The 14,005-nt window shown below is 42.4% G+C and overlaps 1 protein-coding gene across 4 annotated transcripts in view; it reads left to right on the top strand.

Annotated features, from left to right (window-relative positions):
• Positions 1 to 14,005, top strand: part of LOC137525789 (uncharacterized) — a 311,742-nt gene that overhangs the window by 281,831 nt on the left and 15,906 nt on the right. For all 4 annotated transcript variants that reach the window (XM_068246991.1, XM_068246989.1, XM_068246988.1 and 1 more), the window contains one exon: positions 4,948 to 5,058. In XM_068246991.1, coding sequence (XP_068103092.1) covers positions 4,948 to 5,058 — 111 coding nt within the window. The remainder of the gene's footprint in view (positions 1 to 4,947; positions 5,059 to 14,005) is intronic.

The following is a 14,005-nucleotide window of genomic DNA, read 5'->3' as shown; positions in this document are numbered from 1 at the left end:
TTTACTCACTTCAGGTCCCCTTTAAGGTTAGATCCAGCAGTATGTGGCTACCTTTACCCATCGCTAAATCCAGTTGTTCTGTTTTGCAATGATTTGACATTCTTAGCAAGTTTGGCAACCAGTAACCAAAATGGGTCGATACAACTATGAAATGCCCCAAATGTGCTGATGATTATAAGATGAACATGCAAATAACATTGTCTGGCTGTACAAGTCTCCTGTTCTCCTGATGTGGCTTGACAAATTGGCGCTCCCACAGCGACTGCCAAGTAATCAGACTGTGACAAATGCCTCACTACCAGCAATTTGTTTTCATTTTACTGAAAATTTCCCCCGCCACAGCCGTCGTCTTAACAATAAAGCAGCCACACAATCAATTTATTTTCCATACATTGCACTGGTGTGGTTGAATTCCAATAATTCTATTTCATTTCTTGTTTTCTTCCCATTTCTGAAACTTTCTACTTAACTTTCCAGTTGGCGAATAGGATTTTAACTCTGTGCAATTTTTTTATAAGTATACTACACAATAAAGCCCACGGCAGTGGGTATTGCATGGCGCTTAAAGAGACTCTGAAGCGAGAATAAATCCCGCTTCAGAGCTGATAGTTAGCAGGGGCACGTGTGCCCCTGCTAAACCGCCCCTATCGTGCCGCTAAACGGGGGTCCCTTCACCCCCAAACCCACCCCCGCAATCGTTGGTTGTAAAATTGGTCATATATTTACTCTTCCTGGAGGCAGGGCTAACGGCTGCAGCCCTGCCTCCAGTCGCGTCTATCATCGCCGCCTCTCCCCCACCCAGCTCAGTGAAGGAAGACTGAGAGGGGCGGGGGAGAGGCAGAGATACGCGCTGACAGACGCGCGTGGGGCAGGGCTGCGGCGGTTAGCCCTGCCCCAACCAGGAAACGCTCCACCGCTGCACCGAGGGGATTTGGGGGTGAAGGGACCCCCGTTAAGCCGCGGGATAGCGGCGTTTTAGCAGGGGCACACATGCCCCTGCTATCTATAAGGTCTGAAGTGAGATTTATTCTCGCTTCAGACTCTCTTTAACCACTTTACAACTGAGGGGTTTTACCCCTTGAGCACCAGAGCAATTTTAACCTTTCAGCTCTCCTTCCATTCATTTGCCAATAACTTTTTCTCTACTTATCACAATTAAATGAACTATATCTTGTGTTTTTCATCACCAATTAGGCTTTCTTTGGGTGGTACATTATGCTAAGAATTATTTTATTCTAATTTTTTCTTAATGGGAAAATAAGAAAAAAAAAACCCGTATTTTTCAGGTTTGGGCCATTATAGTTTTTAAATAATGCATGCTACCGTAATTAAAATCCACGTAATTTATTTGCCCATTTGTACCAGTTATTACACCGTTTAAATGATATCCCTATCACGATGTCTGGCATCAATATTTTATTTGGAAATACAGGTGCATTTTTTCAGTTTTGCATCCATCCCTAATAACAAGCCCATCATTTATAAGTAACAGTAATATAAACTCTTGACATACATATTAAAAAAAGTTCAGTCCCGAAGAAAACTATTTATGTATTTTTTCAATTGTAAAAATAAAAAAAAAAATTATGTTGGTAACTATTGGGGAGTGTGGGGGGTAAGGGGCTAATTCAAAATGTAAAAATAGGTCTTTTCATTTAAAAAAAAATCTTTTAGATGTAGCTTTACTATTTGGCCACAAGATGGCCTCAGTCATTTTTTCTTAATGCGTCCTGTAAGTGAAATATGTACACTTACAGTTACAGGAAATGTAGTGAGGATAGGAAACATATTTTTTAGAATGATCGCGCAGCTTCTCATAGAAGCCGCCTATCATTGCTATGGGGACTTAGATCAATGAATGGGAATTGCTTTCCCATTCAATAATCTCTGGGCAAGTGGGCAGCAATGTGAATGAATACACAAGTGAGCGGGAGCGCGAACAGCGGCGGTAGCAGTGGGGGTATGTATCTTTAATCCCCTGGGCATTTAAATTAAGTTTAATGGGGAGTAGATATACTGTACAGAAGCTGTGAAGTGGTTTTAAACAAACCTGGTTTAATTAGATCAAATCAATCAAAAATGAAGTTATAATTAGGGAACAAATCATGGACTTTTTTTATCATTGGCTATCATTAGAAACACAAATACCAGAACTGGCATGATCATCGGTAATTGTATCAGGTGATGGTTTTAAGAACATGCTATTTGGGTGTAGTTCTGACTTATGGAAAGTGGAGGGGGGCAGTAAGTAAAGGACAAGGGGGGGGGGCATTGAACAACAGTTGCGCGCGCGCACGCACACACACACACACACACACACACACACACACACACACACACGTACACACACACGCACACACACACACACACGTACACACACACGCACACGCACACACACACACGCACACACGCACGCACACACACACACACACACACACACACATATATATATATAGTGTACGTACAGTATATATTGCAATATTGCATTGGTAGTGGATGTGGTTATAGAAAATAAAAAAAAACAGTTTGTGCTGTTTTTTTTTTACTTGTCTGCCAGCAGCACAGATGATGACATGAACGAGTTACCCAGCGAGAAGCAATCATTTCTTTAAATACGTTTTATTTTTTATAACAAATGGGAAGTCACCCTCCAGTTCCTGTTCCCTTTGCCACAGTTTACCATTCAGCCTCAAACCCTGAGTGAATTCTGAAGGCATTCAACACTGCAGACAAAGTAACCTTTTGGATTGGATGGTGAGTCCACAGACAGTACAATTTTGATTGTATGTACAATCGATACAATCTGCGATCTCATATAGGGAGCAGGTCGCTGCCACTAATTCACAATAAGCATGCAAATACGCAAATCTAACTAGCTAAATTCTGTAGAAAAAAAGGTTAATTCAAGATCCTTTCTAGAGATAGCAAAATAACAATATCAAGAACCGTTATGGTAACCTTCTCTCAGGAAACGCAAACTCTTTGCAGAGATTTCAGAACAAGCACTTAGACAAACGATTTTTAATTGTTTATTTTATGATAAAACAATGCATAAACTAAAATACAGCAATCGAAACAGATTGTTATAGTTAATAATAATAAAGGATTAAACGTAAAAATAATAACTTGTTATAGTCTGAGCAAAGGGTCAAGTTACTGCGTCCTTTGGAACGATAAGTCCAAAACAGAAGATATAATAGTCCAATTATGGAAAGTTCTGTAGTCCATGGATAAACAGACAAATCCTTGATGTTATGGATAGGCTGGGATTCTTTGTCTCAGCCTGTGTGTCCAGCCATTTAACCCTTTCTCTGCTGGAGGGTGAAGATGATAAGGGGAGATGAGCAGTGTCGGCCACATGATCCGTCTCCACCCCTTTATCATGACAGACAGAAAGAATATGAAATACTCTAAATGGTCAAATCTCTGCGTTAGTTGATCAGAACTCGCAATGAATGATACAGGTGTAATTCTGGCATTCTCTGTTTTAATTGCAGTCTAAACACAGGTGAATTACGATATTTCATTGCAGAAAAACTGGTATCTCGGGCCCAGAACATGGTAGACAGATGCTTTGTGGTTTAGCCATGCCCATATCAGATCTAAGACATCTCTGATACTTTTATTCTGCCTGGCATCTATGTATAACTGATTTATTTAGTAAAATGACTATTCTTTTATTCCAAGGTGAATTAAAAGTAATTTCCCTTATCAGGATAGGTGCAGTAACTGTATCTATGGTTATAAGGACTTTACGAACGGTGATCGGGTTCCTAGCCCATGTATCTCCTTATCAAGGTCCCTCGAAGTAGATCTTGAAGGATATGAGATGACTCTGGTTTAAATTTTATTGACCTTCCTCTAGGGAACAATAAGCAAACAACCTTTTCCCCCAGAGCAGAAAGTGACTGGTTTTGTGACTGATGGAATAACACTAGCTTCTTAAAACAGGTTATGAATTAAAGGGGCACTCCAAATCATATTTTTGTGCGCATGTTTTGGTGTGATTACACGGATAGCACCAGCGAATCCGTGACAACATCTCACTTTGCAATATATTAATGAATCCCCCTACACACACACACACACACACACACACACACACACACACACACACACACACACACACACACACACACACACACACACACACACACACACAGAAACACACACACACAGAAACACACACACACACACACAGAAACACACACACACACACACACACAGAAACACACACACACACACACACACACAGAAACACACACACAGAAACACACACACACACACACACAGAGAGACACACAGAAACACACACACACACACAGAGAAACACACACACAGAAACACACACACACGGAAACACACACACACAGAAACACACACAGAAACACACACACACAGAAACACACACACACACACACACACACAAACACACACACACACACACACACAAACACAGAAACACACACACAAACACACACACACACACACACAGAAACACACACACACAGAAACACACACGCACACACACACACAGAAACACACACACACACAGAAACACACACACAGAAACACACACACACACAGAGAAACACACACACAGAAACACACACACACACACAGAAACACACACACACAGAAACACACACAGAAACACACACACACACACACACACACACACACAAACACAGAAACACACACACACACACAGAAACACACACACACAGAAACACACACACACACACACACACACACACACACACACACACACACACACACACACACTTATATTTTGGTAAAGTTCCTCTTAGAATTTGTGTTTTTATAAAGAAGATTCACTGTTTTATAATTTTATATAATAGCAATGTGAAATGTTCAACATGTCATTAACATTTATATGAACTCGATTTCAAGATACATATTAATATATTGTGTTATTCCTTCTAGTTGCGATGTCAGTGTTCTACACCCAGAAGAGCCAGTCCTATACTGTCTGACCAAGATATTAAGAACACACAGAACAACATAGAAGAACTGCTGTACCAGATGGAGACCTTGGTAAGGTTATTCTCCTGCACTGGAGCGGCCAAAAAGCTTGCTTATAAATAATATGTTTACACTTCTCACAGGGTAGTATTGATTGGAAGAAATCACATTAACATTAATCAATGAGTACTTAGTTTTTTTAATAGTTTAACCCTTAGGCACCTAAGTAAACCATAGATTAAGAGGGATGTTTTAGCATGCATAAGGAATGCATTAGTAGATTATCAGCAATGCATTCATGTAAATTCTAGGAATACATTCTTCCCATCAATGTAAATACCATATATCAGATATATAGAACATAAGAGAGCATAACAGCTGATATTTACTCACTTATTTCCCCAAGGAGCATATAACTATACATCACACAGCGATAGGATGTCAGAAAATGGAGCAGACATAATGTCATGGTTCTTATTGTCCTTCACATATGAAATCAAGGTATAATATACTATTTATTGGCTAGCTTTAAGAGATTCAAAGAGAAGGTTTTTGATAAAATAATACATAACCAGTGGCGTTCCTATCACAGGGCACAGGGGGGCGTGGCGCACCGGGTGCCAGACGGCCAGGGGGGTGTCGCCACGACCCCCCAAAGTCATGCAGGAGCGGGGAAGAGCAGCGCTAGGATGAGGGGTGACAGCAGGGATAGTGGCGGGGAGGGGAGACATATCCCCCCCCTCCCTCACCTGGGTCCCCTCCTTCTGCCTCTCTTCCCTCCCCCGAAATGCGGGCAGCGGGCCGGGGGCAGTGGGCAGCGAGCAGGCGGGCGCGGAGAATACTCACGTCACTTCCGCGTATCAGCCTGGAACGCTGCGTCGCCGTCACGTGCCTCTTCTGCGTCTCCAATCATTGGAGGCGCAGAAGAGGCACGTGACGGCAATGCAGCGTTCCAGACTGATACGCGGAAGTAACGTGAGTATTCTCCGCGTCCGCCTGCTCACCGTTTTCTGCCCGCTGCCTGCATTTTGGGGGGGGGGGGGGGGAGAGAGGCAGAAGGAGGGGACCCAGGTGAGGGAGGGGATATTTCCCCCCCTCCCCACCGCTATCCCTGCTGTCACCCCTCCTTCTAGCTACACTGGGGGGGGGGGCACTATACTACCTAAACTGGGGACCACTATACTACCTAAACTGGGGGCCACTATACTACCTAAACTGGGGGCCACTATACTAGCTATACTGGGGGCCACTATACTACCTATACTGGGGGCAGCTATACGGGGGCCACTATACTAGCTACACTGGGCATGGGGGTCGCTACACTAGCTATACTGGGGGCTACTATATTACCTATAGGGGGGGGGGCACCATACCAGCTACAATGGATGCCACTATACTAGCTACACTGGGGGCCACTATACTATCTAAACTGTGGGCCACTATACTAGCTATACTGGGGCAACTATGGGGGCCACTATACTACCTATACTGGAGGGCAGCTGTACGGGGGCCACTATACTAGCTACACTGGGGGCAGCAACACTACCTACATTGGGGGCAGCAGCTATGCTGCCTATCCTGGGGGCAACTATACTAGCTATATTGGGGCAACTATACTACCTTCACTGGGGGCAACTAGCTACCTATACTGGGGGCAACTGCTAGCTACCTATACTGGGGGCAGTTGCGGCACCGGGGGGGTGCTTTGGGTGCTAAAGCACCCCCTAAAATTCTCCAAGCACCCCCCAGCGTGAACTGACTTTTGGCATCTAATAGATGCCGTGTCAGTTCACCGCAGCAGCAGAGCAGGGCTATAGTAAAATGTCCGAAGCCCTGCTCTGGAGACTTTGGGAGTTTCAGTTGCTGTCTGCAGAGGTTCGTGGGAGCTGCACACCGGACGGAGGCCCGGAACAGGAGCTCTGCTGCAGGTGAGTAAATGTTTGGTTTTTTGTTTTTTAATTTATATTTTTACGTTTATGTTCTGGCCAGGTCTGCTTCACGATTGAAGTGTTTTCTGGGCAAATCTGCCGACATGATTGCATGTATTTTCTGGGCAAATCTGCCGACATGATTGCATGTATTTTCTGGGCAAATCTGCTGACATGATTGAACGTATTCTCTGGGAAAATCTGCCGACATGATTGCATGTATTTTCTGGACAAATCTACCGACATGATTGCATGTATTTTCTGGGCAAATCTGCTGACATGATTGAACGTATTCTCTGGGCAAATCTGCCGACATGATTGCATGTATTTTCTGGGCAAATCTTACGACATGATTGAACGTATTCTCTGGGCAAATCTGCCGACATGATTGCATGTATTTTCTGGGCAAATCTGCCGACATGATTGCATGTATTTTCTGGGCAAATCTGCCGACATGATTGTATGTATTTTCTGGGCAAATCTGCCGACATGATTGCATGTATTTTCTGGGCAAATCTGCCGACATGATTGAACGTATTCTCTGGGCAAATCAGCCGACATGATTGCATGTATTTTCTGGGCAAATCTGCCGACATGATTGAACGTATTCTCTGGGCAAATCTGTCGACATGATTGCATGTATTTTCTGGGCAAATCTGCCGACATGATTGAACGTATTCTCTGGGCAAATCTGCCGACATGATTGCATGTATTTTCTGGGCAAATCTGCCGACATGATTGCATGTATTTTCTGGGCAAATCTGCCGACATGATTGAACGTATTCTCTGGGCAAATCTGCTGACATGATTGCATGTATTTTCTGGGCAAATCTGCTGACATGATTGAACGTATTCTCTGGGCAAATCTGCCAACATGATTGCATGTATTTTCTGGGCAAATCTTCCGACATGATTGAACGTATTCTCTGGGCAAATCTGCCGACATGATTGCATGTATTTTCTGGGCAAATCTGCCGACATGATTGCATGTATTTTCTGGGCAAATCTGCCGACATGGTTGAACGTATTCTCTGGGCAAATCAGCCGACATGATTGCATGTATTTTATGGGCAAATCTGCCGACATGATTGAACGTATTCTCTGGGCAAATCTGCCGACATGATTGCATGTATTTTCTGGGCAAATCTGCTGACATGATTGAACGTATTCTCTGGGCAAATCTGCACACATTACGTGTATTTTCTTGAGAAAACCTGGACAAGTATGTGAATTTTCTGGGGAAAGGGTCACCAAAACTTGGGTCCACTGTCTTTGCGTTGCACTTTTAAAGGGAACCCGATGTGACAATAATAGTGAGGCTGCCATATTTATCTCCTTTTAAGCAATACCAGTTGCCTGGCTGCCGTGCTGGTCCTCTGCCTTTAATTCTTTCAACCATAGACCCTGAACAAGCATGCTTGTTTCTGGTGTGATTCTGTTCACTACTGCAGCCAAATAGATCAGCAGGGCTGGCAGGCAACTAGTATTGTTTAAAAGGAAATAAATATAGCAGCCTCCATATCACTCTCACCCCGGGTTCATGGTAAATTACAGTTAGCTCCGCCCTCATCCGGTCACGGGCACACCCATTTTTTTGCCTATATCCCCACCCGTTTTTTGCCCCTTTACTTTTTTGGGGGGGGGGGGGGGGGGGTGTCTTATAATACCCAGCACCGGGTGTCAGATACCCTAGGTACGCCACTGTATATAACGCTAACTAATAGGGATGCTCATTCGGGTTCCGCGGAAAGAAAAATCGGAAATCAAATTTCTGCGGAAATACCGCATTACTGCAACTTAGTAATTTTGGCCCAATCACAGAACTTGAAAGCATTGAACCAATCAGAGAATGAAGAGTCTACTTGGAAATGTTTGGCTAATCAGTGAATGCAAAAAAAATTACTCCTCAAAAAAGATTGCTTGGTAATCGGAAATGAAAATCGGAAAACAGATATCGGAAAGTATTCAATAATAGAGCCTGAAGAAAATATCACTGCATTGATTTTTAATCAACTGTTAAAGTCCATAAGCTGAAGTGCAAGCTTTGTCAGAGGCATTTCCTCTAAATGCACATATTAGCACCGCATTTTCTTTTTAATGCACATAAGATTTTACAAAAAACACTGTAGATTTTTGTTATACAAAATGCAAAGTACCAATTACAACAGTGGAATGCTGATGGTTTTCTCCCCCTGCTGGAGAATGTAATGGCTAAGGGCTCTGCCTCATTTACACACTGGGGGCCATATGCAATTCACTTTTTCACCTGAGTTTTCTCATAGGTGAAATTTCAAAAACATGTCATAAAATGCCTTTTCAACCACCAGCAAACAAGAAAACAGTAAAAAGAATTTTGATAGCACTTTTTCATTTACTTTTGGTACTTTTTCAATTGCAAAGTGCTGAAAAGGTATTTTAAGAAGAAGTTCAAAAATGATCTCCTAGGAGAAAACTCAGGAGAAAAAGTGAATTGCATATGGGTCTGGGTTTGAATCTGGGCTATTCCTGTTTGTACTTATTCAGAAGGGAGTCCTTGGGCTAGACTCCCTAACACTGCTACTGCCTACTGAGCGCACCCTAGCTAGGGAGCAAAGTGCAATATAAATGTTATTCTCTCTTGCCTATTCACTGCTGGTACGGGAAAAAAGTAAGAGAGCAGCAGTTGCAAATATGCAGCAGGGAGACTAGTAACAAATATATGCTGCACCATGTACAGTGGGTAAAATTATATGCACCATGTACAGTGGGTAAAATAATTAGTTGACCCCCTGCCTAATTTGTAAGCTTGCCCACTTACAAAGAAATTAATAGTTTGTTGTAATGTTGTATGGTAGTTTTATTTTACTGAAAAGAGACAGACAATAAGACAAAAAACAACAACACAAACAAAAACAACACATTTTAAAAGCTATAAATTGTTTTGCATGTTATTGAGCTAAATAAGTATTTGATTCCATACAACCCAGACTGAATTCTGGCTTCCATGGATTGGTTATTTGCCCATGTGCATAAAGCACACCTGTGTACAGAATATTCCATTACAACCTCTCCATCACCAAGAACGAAATAGCTGTCTGGACATAGAGGACACGATTGTAGACCTGCACATAGTCAGAATGGGCTTCAAGACCATTGGCAAGAAGCTTGGTTAGAAGGTGACAGTTGTTGGTGGAACTATTCAGAAATGTAAGGAAGATAAAATGACTATAATTTGCCTTTGGTCAGAAGCCATATGTAAGATCTTGCCTCATAGGGTGTGGATGGCCATGAGAATGGTGATAGATAAGCCCACTAATATGCCATAATTGATACAAATTGCATGGGTGCATGGATAGCTTCAGTCAAGACCTTAGAGGATATTGATGTGGAAAATTTCAGAGAATATTGGTGTGAGATCATAAATTAAAGCTAAGTATTTATGGCTAATTAAAAACATTGAAGGACTTTTAATAGCTTTTTTTTAATTTACATTTTAACTGTTTGTGAAAATGTAACCCTATACATATACCCTCAGATGCCCCTACCTCCTCTTGGGCACCAGAGGTGGGAAGGAGCCCCTCATCTATGGTATGAGGCCTTGTCCATACAAGGGCTCTCTTCCACAGCTCCCCCCCCATCATGGACCATGCAGGCTGGTATAGCTCAGGGAGTGGAACCTCATTCAGTATTGGCTCTAAATTTTGGCTATACTAGCATGCAGGTGTGACAGGGGTTTAAAGAGGCTAGAGTGGGGAGGGACCCAACATCATTGTTCTATTATTTATTTTTATGCAAATGATACATATGATTGCCAGGAATCCTTGTACAGCAGTAATGTGGCTGTACAACAACCCCTGGCAGAAGAATTGCAACTTGTCCCAACCCCGGCAGGAAATTTACTGCTGTTTCTAAGGATTACCAATAGGTGGCTACATTACCTGTCATTTAAACACAATTAAAATACATTCCTTCTAGTTTAACTTTAAATTCAGTATTTTATCAAAACCTACTAGGTCTTTTTGAAATCCCCCCTCCCCCCCCCCCACACACACACCTTAATCACGCTACTCTCCTTCACATATCTAGCAAATTTGGTGATTATAGCTTGGGGGCTTTGCTTTTAACCTCTTAAAGAGAACCTGTAACAAAAAAAGTTTCCCTGAAGGGAAGCCTCGGGGTCCCAATAAGGCTTCCCCCTCCCATGCAGCTGCAGGCAGTCCAGCGCTGGCTCCCCCAAAGTGTCCCGGAATCCTCCCTCGACAAGACTGAGAAGTGCTGATAAGCACTGATTTATTTACCTTTACTGGCTCCAGCGGGGGGACTGTTTCAGCTATCCGCACGGAGATAGGCAAAAATAGCCAATCTCTGTCGAGTCCACTCTACTGCGCAGACGTAGGAGACTTGCGCCTGCGCAGTAGAGCGATCGCCTATTTCCACCTATCTCCAATCAGATAGCCGATACTGCGCCTGCGCTGGTGCCGGAAAGGTAAATATTTACATCCCCACTGTTCAAGGAGCTTTATTGCCGCCGCTGTGGGACCGAGGAGGACGGGGAAAGCCTTAATAGGATCCAGAGGCTTCCCCCACCCCAGGTGAGTACCCCCCAGGGGAGGTTTTTCTCATTACAAGTTTTCTTTAAGTTGTTGCTATTGATTTCCAAATAATTTGCCTCAAAATCTGCTAGCAAATTCACAAAAATGTAACAGACTAATTTCAAAACAAAATCTGCCCAATTTGCTGCAAGATTGAACTCTAAAAAATTGCCTGTTCATCCCTTTCTAGCACAATGTTCCATGTTGAACCCTAGTAGCACTAGCAAATACACTTTCTGCTTTCAGTTCTAGGCAGATATGTAAGACTTTACTTAATACCATCTTAGATAGTTTACAACATACAATGCTATTGTTGTTAAAAGTTAAGGAAAGCAATACAGCACTTCTGTATGTTGGAACTTATGTAACATCTGAAAATGAATAACTCATGGATGGTGTACAACTGTTCAAATGTTACTAATTTTATGTAAATTTAGAAAAAAAAAAGATTTGTTTTCAGCTCAGTTACGCTTTGAAGAATAATGGACAAACACATATAAGAACAATTATATACTAACCCTAAATCAAATAAAACTACCTACCTAAGATGTCTGGATACAAAGACCTTACCATAGCATCCAAATGCTCCATGCTGGCAGTTACTAACAACAGTGGGCTACACGGTGGTGTAGGAGATAGCACTCTTGTCTAGCAGTGCTGGGGGTCTAGGATCAAATCTTCACAAGGATACTATTTGCGTGGGATTTGTATGTCCATCCTCATGTCTACATTGATTCCCTCTGTGCACTTGTTTCTTCCCACATCTCAAAAACATGCTGCCCCCCCCCCCCCCAAAGCATACCTATATATACACTGGGCGCAGGGTGACCCGAATGATGGCTCATCCCGCTGCCGCTCAAGTCCACTCCCCAGCGGCATTAAATACTATTACCCCTCCAAATCATAGCAACTCGGTGGGAGAAGTAATTTGGGGTCTGGCGGTTGGTGGAACCGCAAATTACATTTGCTCAGGCCGTGTAGTATAGCACTAGTGCTATAGCGGCGCCCAGTTTCGGGACTTAGCCGAAACCTGCTTTAACCCCCCCCCCCATTTGTTTCCTCTGCAAATTTGTTCGTCTTAGAGTTAAGGGACATGACACTTTGACTATGGTGATTAGATTGTGAGCAGCTCTACAGAAATAGTTATTGACACGACAGTGCTATATAAATACAATATTATTAATATACAGCAAATAATAACAACAACACCCCTCTGTCTACTCAAAAAAAAAGTAGACCAGGGGTGGAATTGCTGCTTTTCTGGGTGTGGCTTAAGCATCACAGCCATAGATTGCTGTAGACCACATGTGTCTAACTCCAGGCCTGGAGGGCCAGATCCATGCCAGTGTTTAGGATGGACTGAGAAAGAAAGGAATGTGTTCTACCTGATGGACCACACCTTTCCTGGTTCAGACCCAGCAATTAATTTGAGCTGTATCAAAAATGTGTGAGGATCTTGGCCCTCGTAGGACCGGTTTGACATACCTGCTGTAGACCCACTGAACCATTAATGCCCAGCCCTCAGCCTATTTTCTACAGGTGATATAACATCACTACTACGTCTACTAACATTTTCAGAAGGAGTGGTTGGACATTATTCCACGGTGGCCAGATTTAGAAGTTCCAGTTTAGATTTTAAATACACCTCAGGCAGGAGTAAAGATTTAAGCTTAAAGTGTATTTACTGACAAAGACATTGCTATACTTTTCAAATATAACAATGTTATATCGCTGCTGGATTGTTAAATGGAGAGCAGACCGTGCTGTGTTGTGGGGGTTTTGCCAGTCTGAAGACTGCTGTTTTTTCAGGGTTTATGTGCTGGAAGTTCCAAACTGCCTTTTGCATTCTTGTGATGAATTTCTTGTGAAGATGTCACCACATTTTCCCAGCACTGCATCATGGGAGGTTCAGTTTCATAGCATTTGAAGTTAGTTCCAGAAACCAGCAAGAAAGAGAGCAAACTGAATATCTAAAGCAGCACTGTTTCAATAACATTTTAACTAGTGGGTGTATTAAACATTGTTTTTAAAACAGAATATCAAAGATGTTTATCAAATTGCTGACATCTGACAAAATGTTTAATTAACTAAAATCTCTAATGTAGAAACTATCAGTACAAGTGGTGCTCAGTAAAGTGCACCCTAATGTTGCTGCTGTTTTTTTTAATGACCCGTCAAAGTATCTTTTGCTCTGTTCTGTGTAAAGAACCTCTGTCGGGGAAATCTTAAAATTTAAAATACATTTAAACATATACAAACAAGAAGGAAGTACATTTCTTCCAGAGTAAAATGAGCCATACATTACTTTTCTCCTATGTTGCTGTCACTTACAGTAAGTAGTAGAAATCTGACATTACTGACAGATTTTGGACTAGCCCATCTTCTCATGGGTGGTTCTCATGGTTTTCTTTATTTTTAAAAGCACTTAGTGAATGGCAGTTGCTCTGTCCAACTGCCAAAGAAGTGTACGGTGAGCAGGGAAGCTGGCCAGCATCAGTGTATAAAGTTTTTTCAGGGAAT

This window comes from Hyperolius riggenbachi, chromosome 7 (genome assembly GCF_040937935.1).
Source record: "Hyperolius riggenbachi isolate aHypRig1 chromosome 7, aHypRig1.pri, whole genome shotgun sequence".
NCBI lineage: Eukaryota > Metazoa > Chordata > Amphibia > Anura > Hyperoliidae > Hyperolius > Hyperolius riggenbachi.
This window is presented reverse-complemented; position numbering and strand designations above follow the sequence as displayed.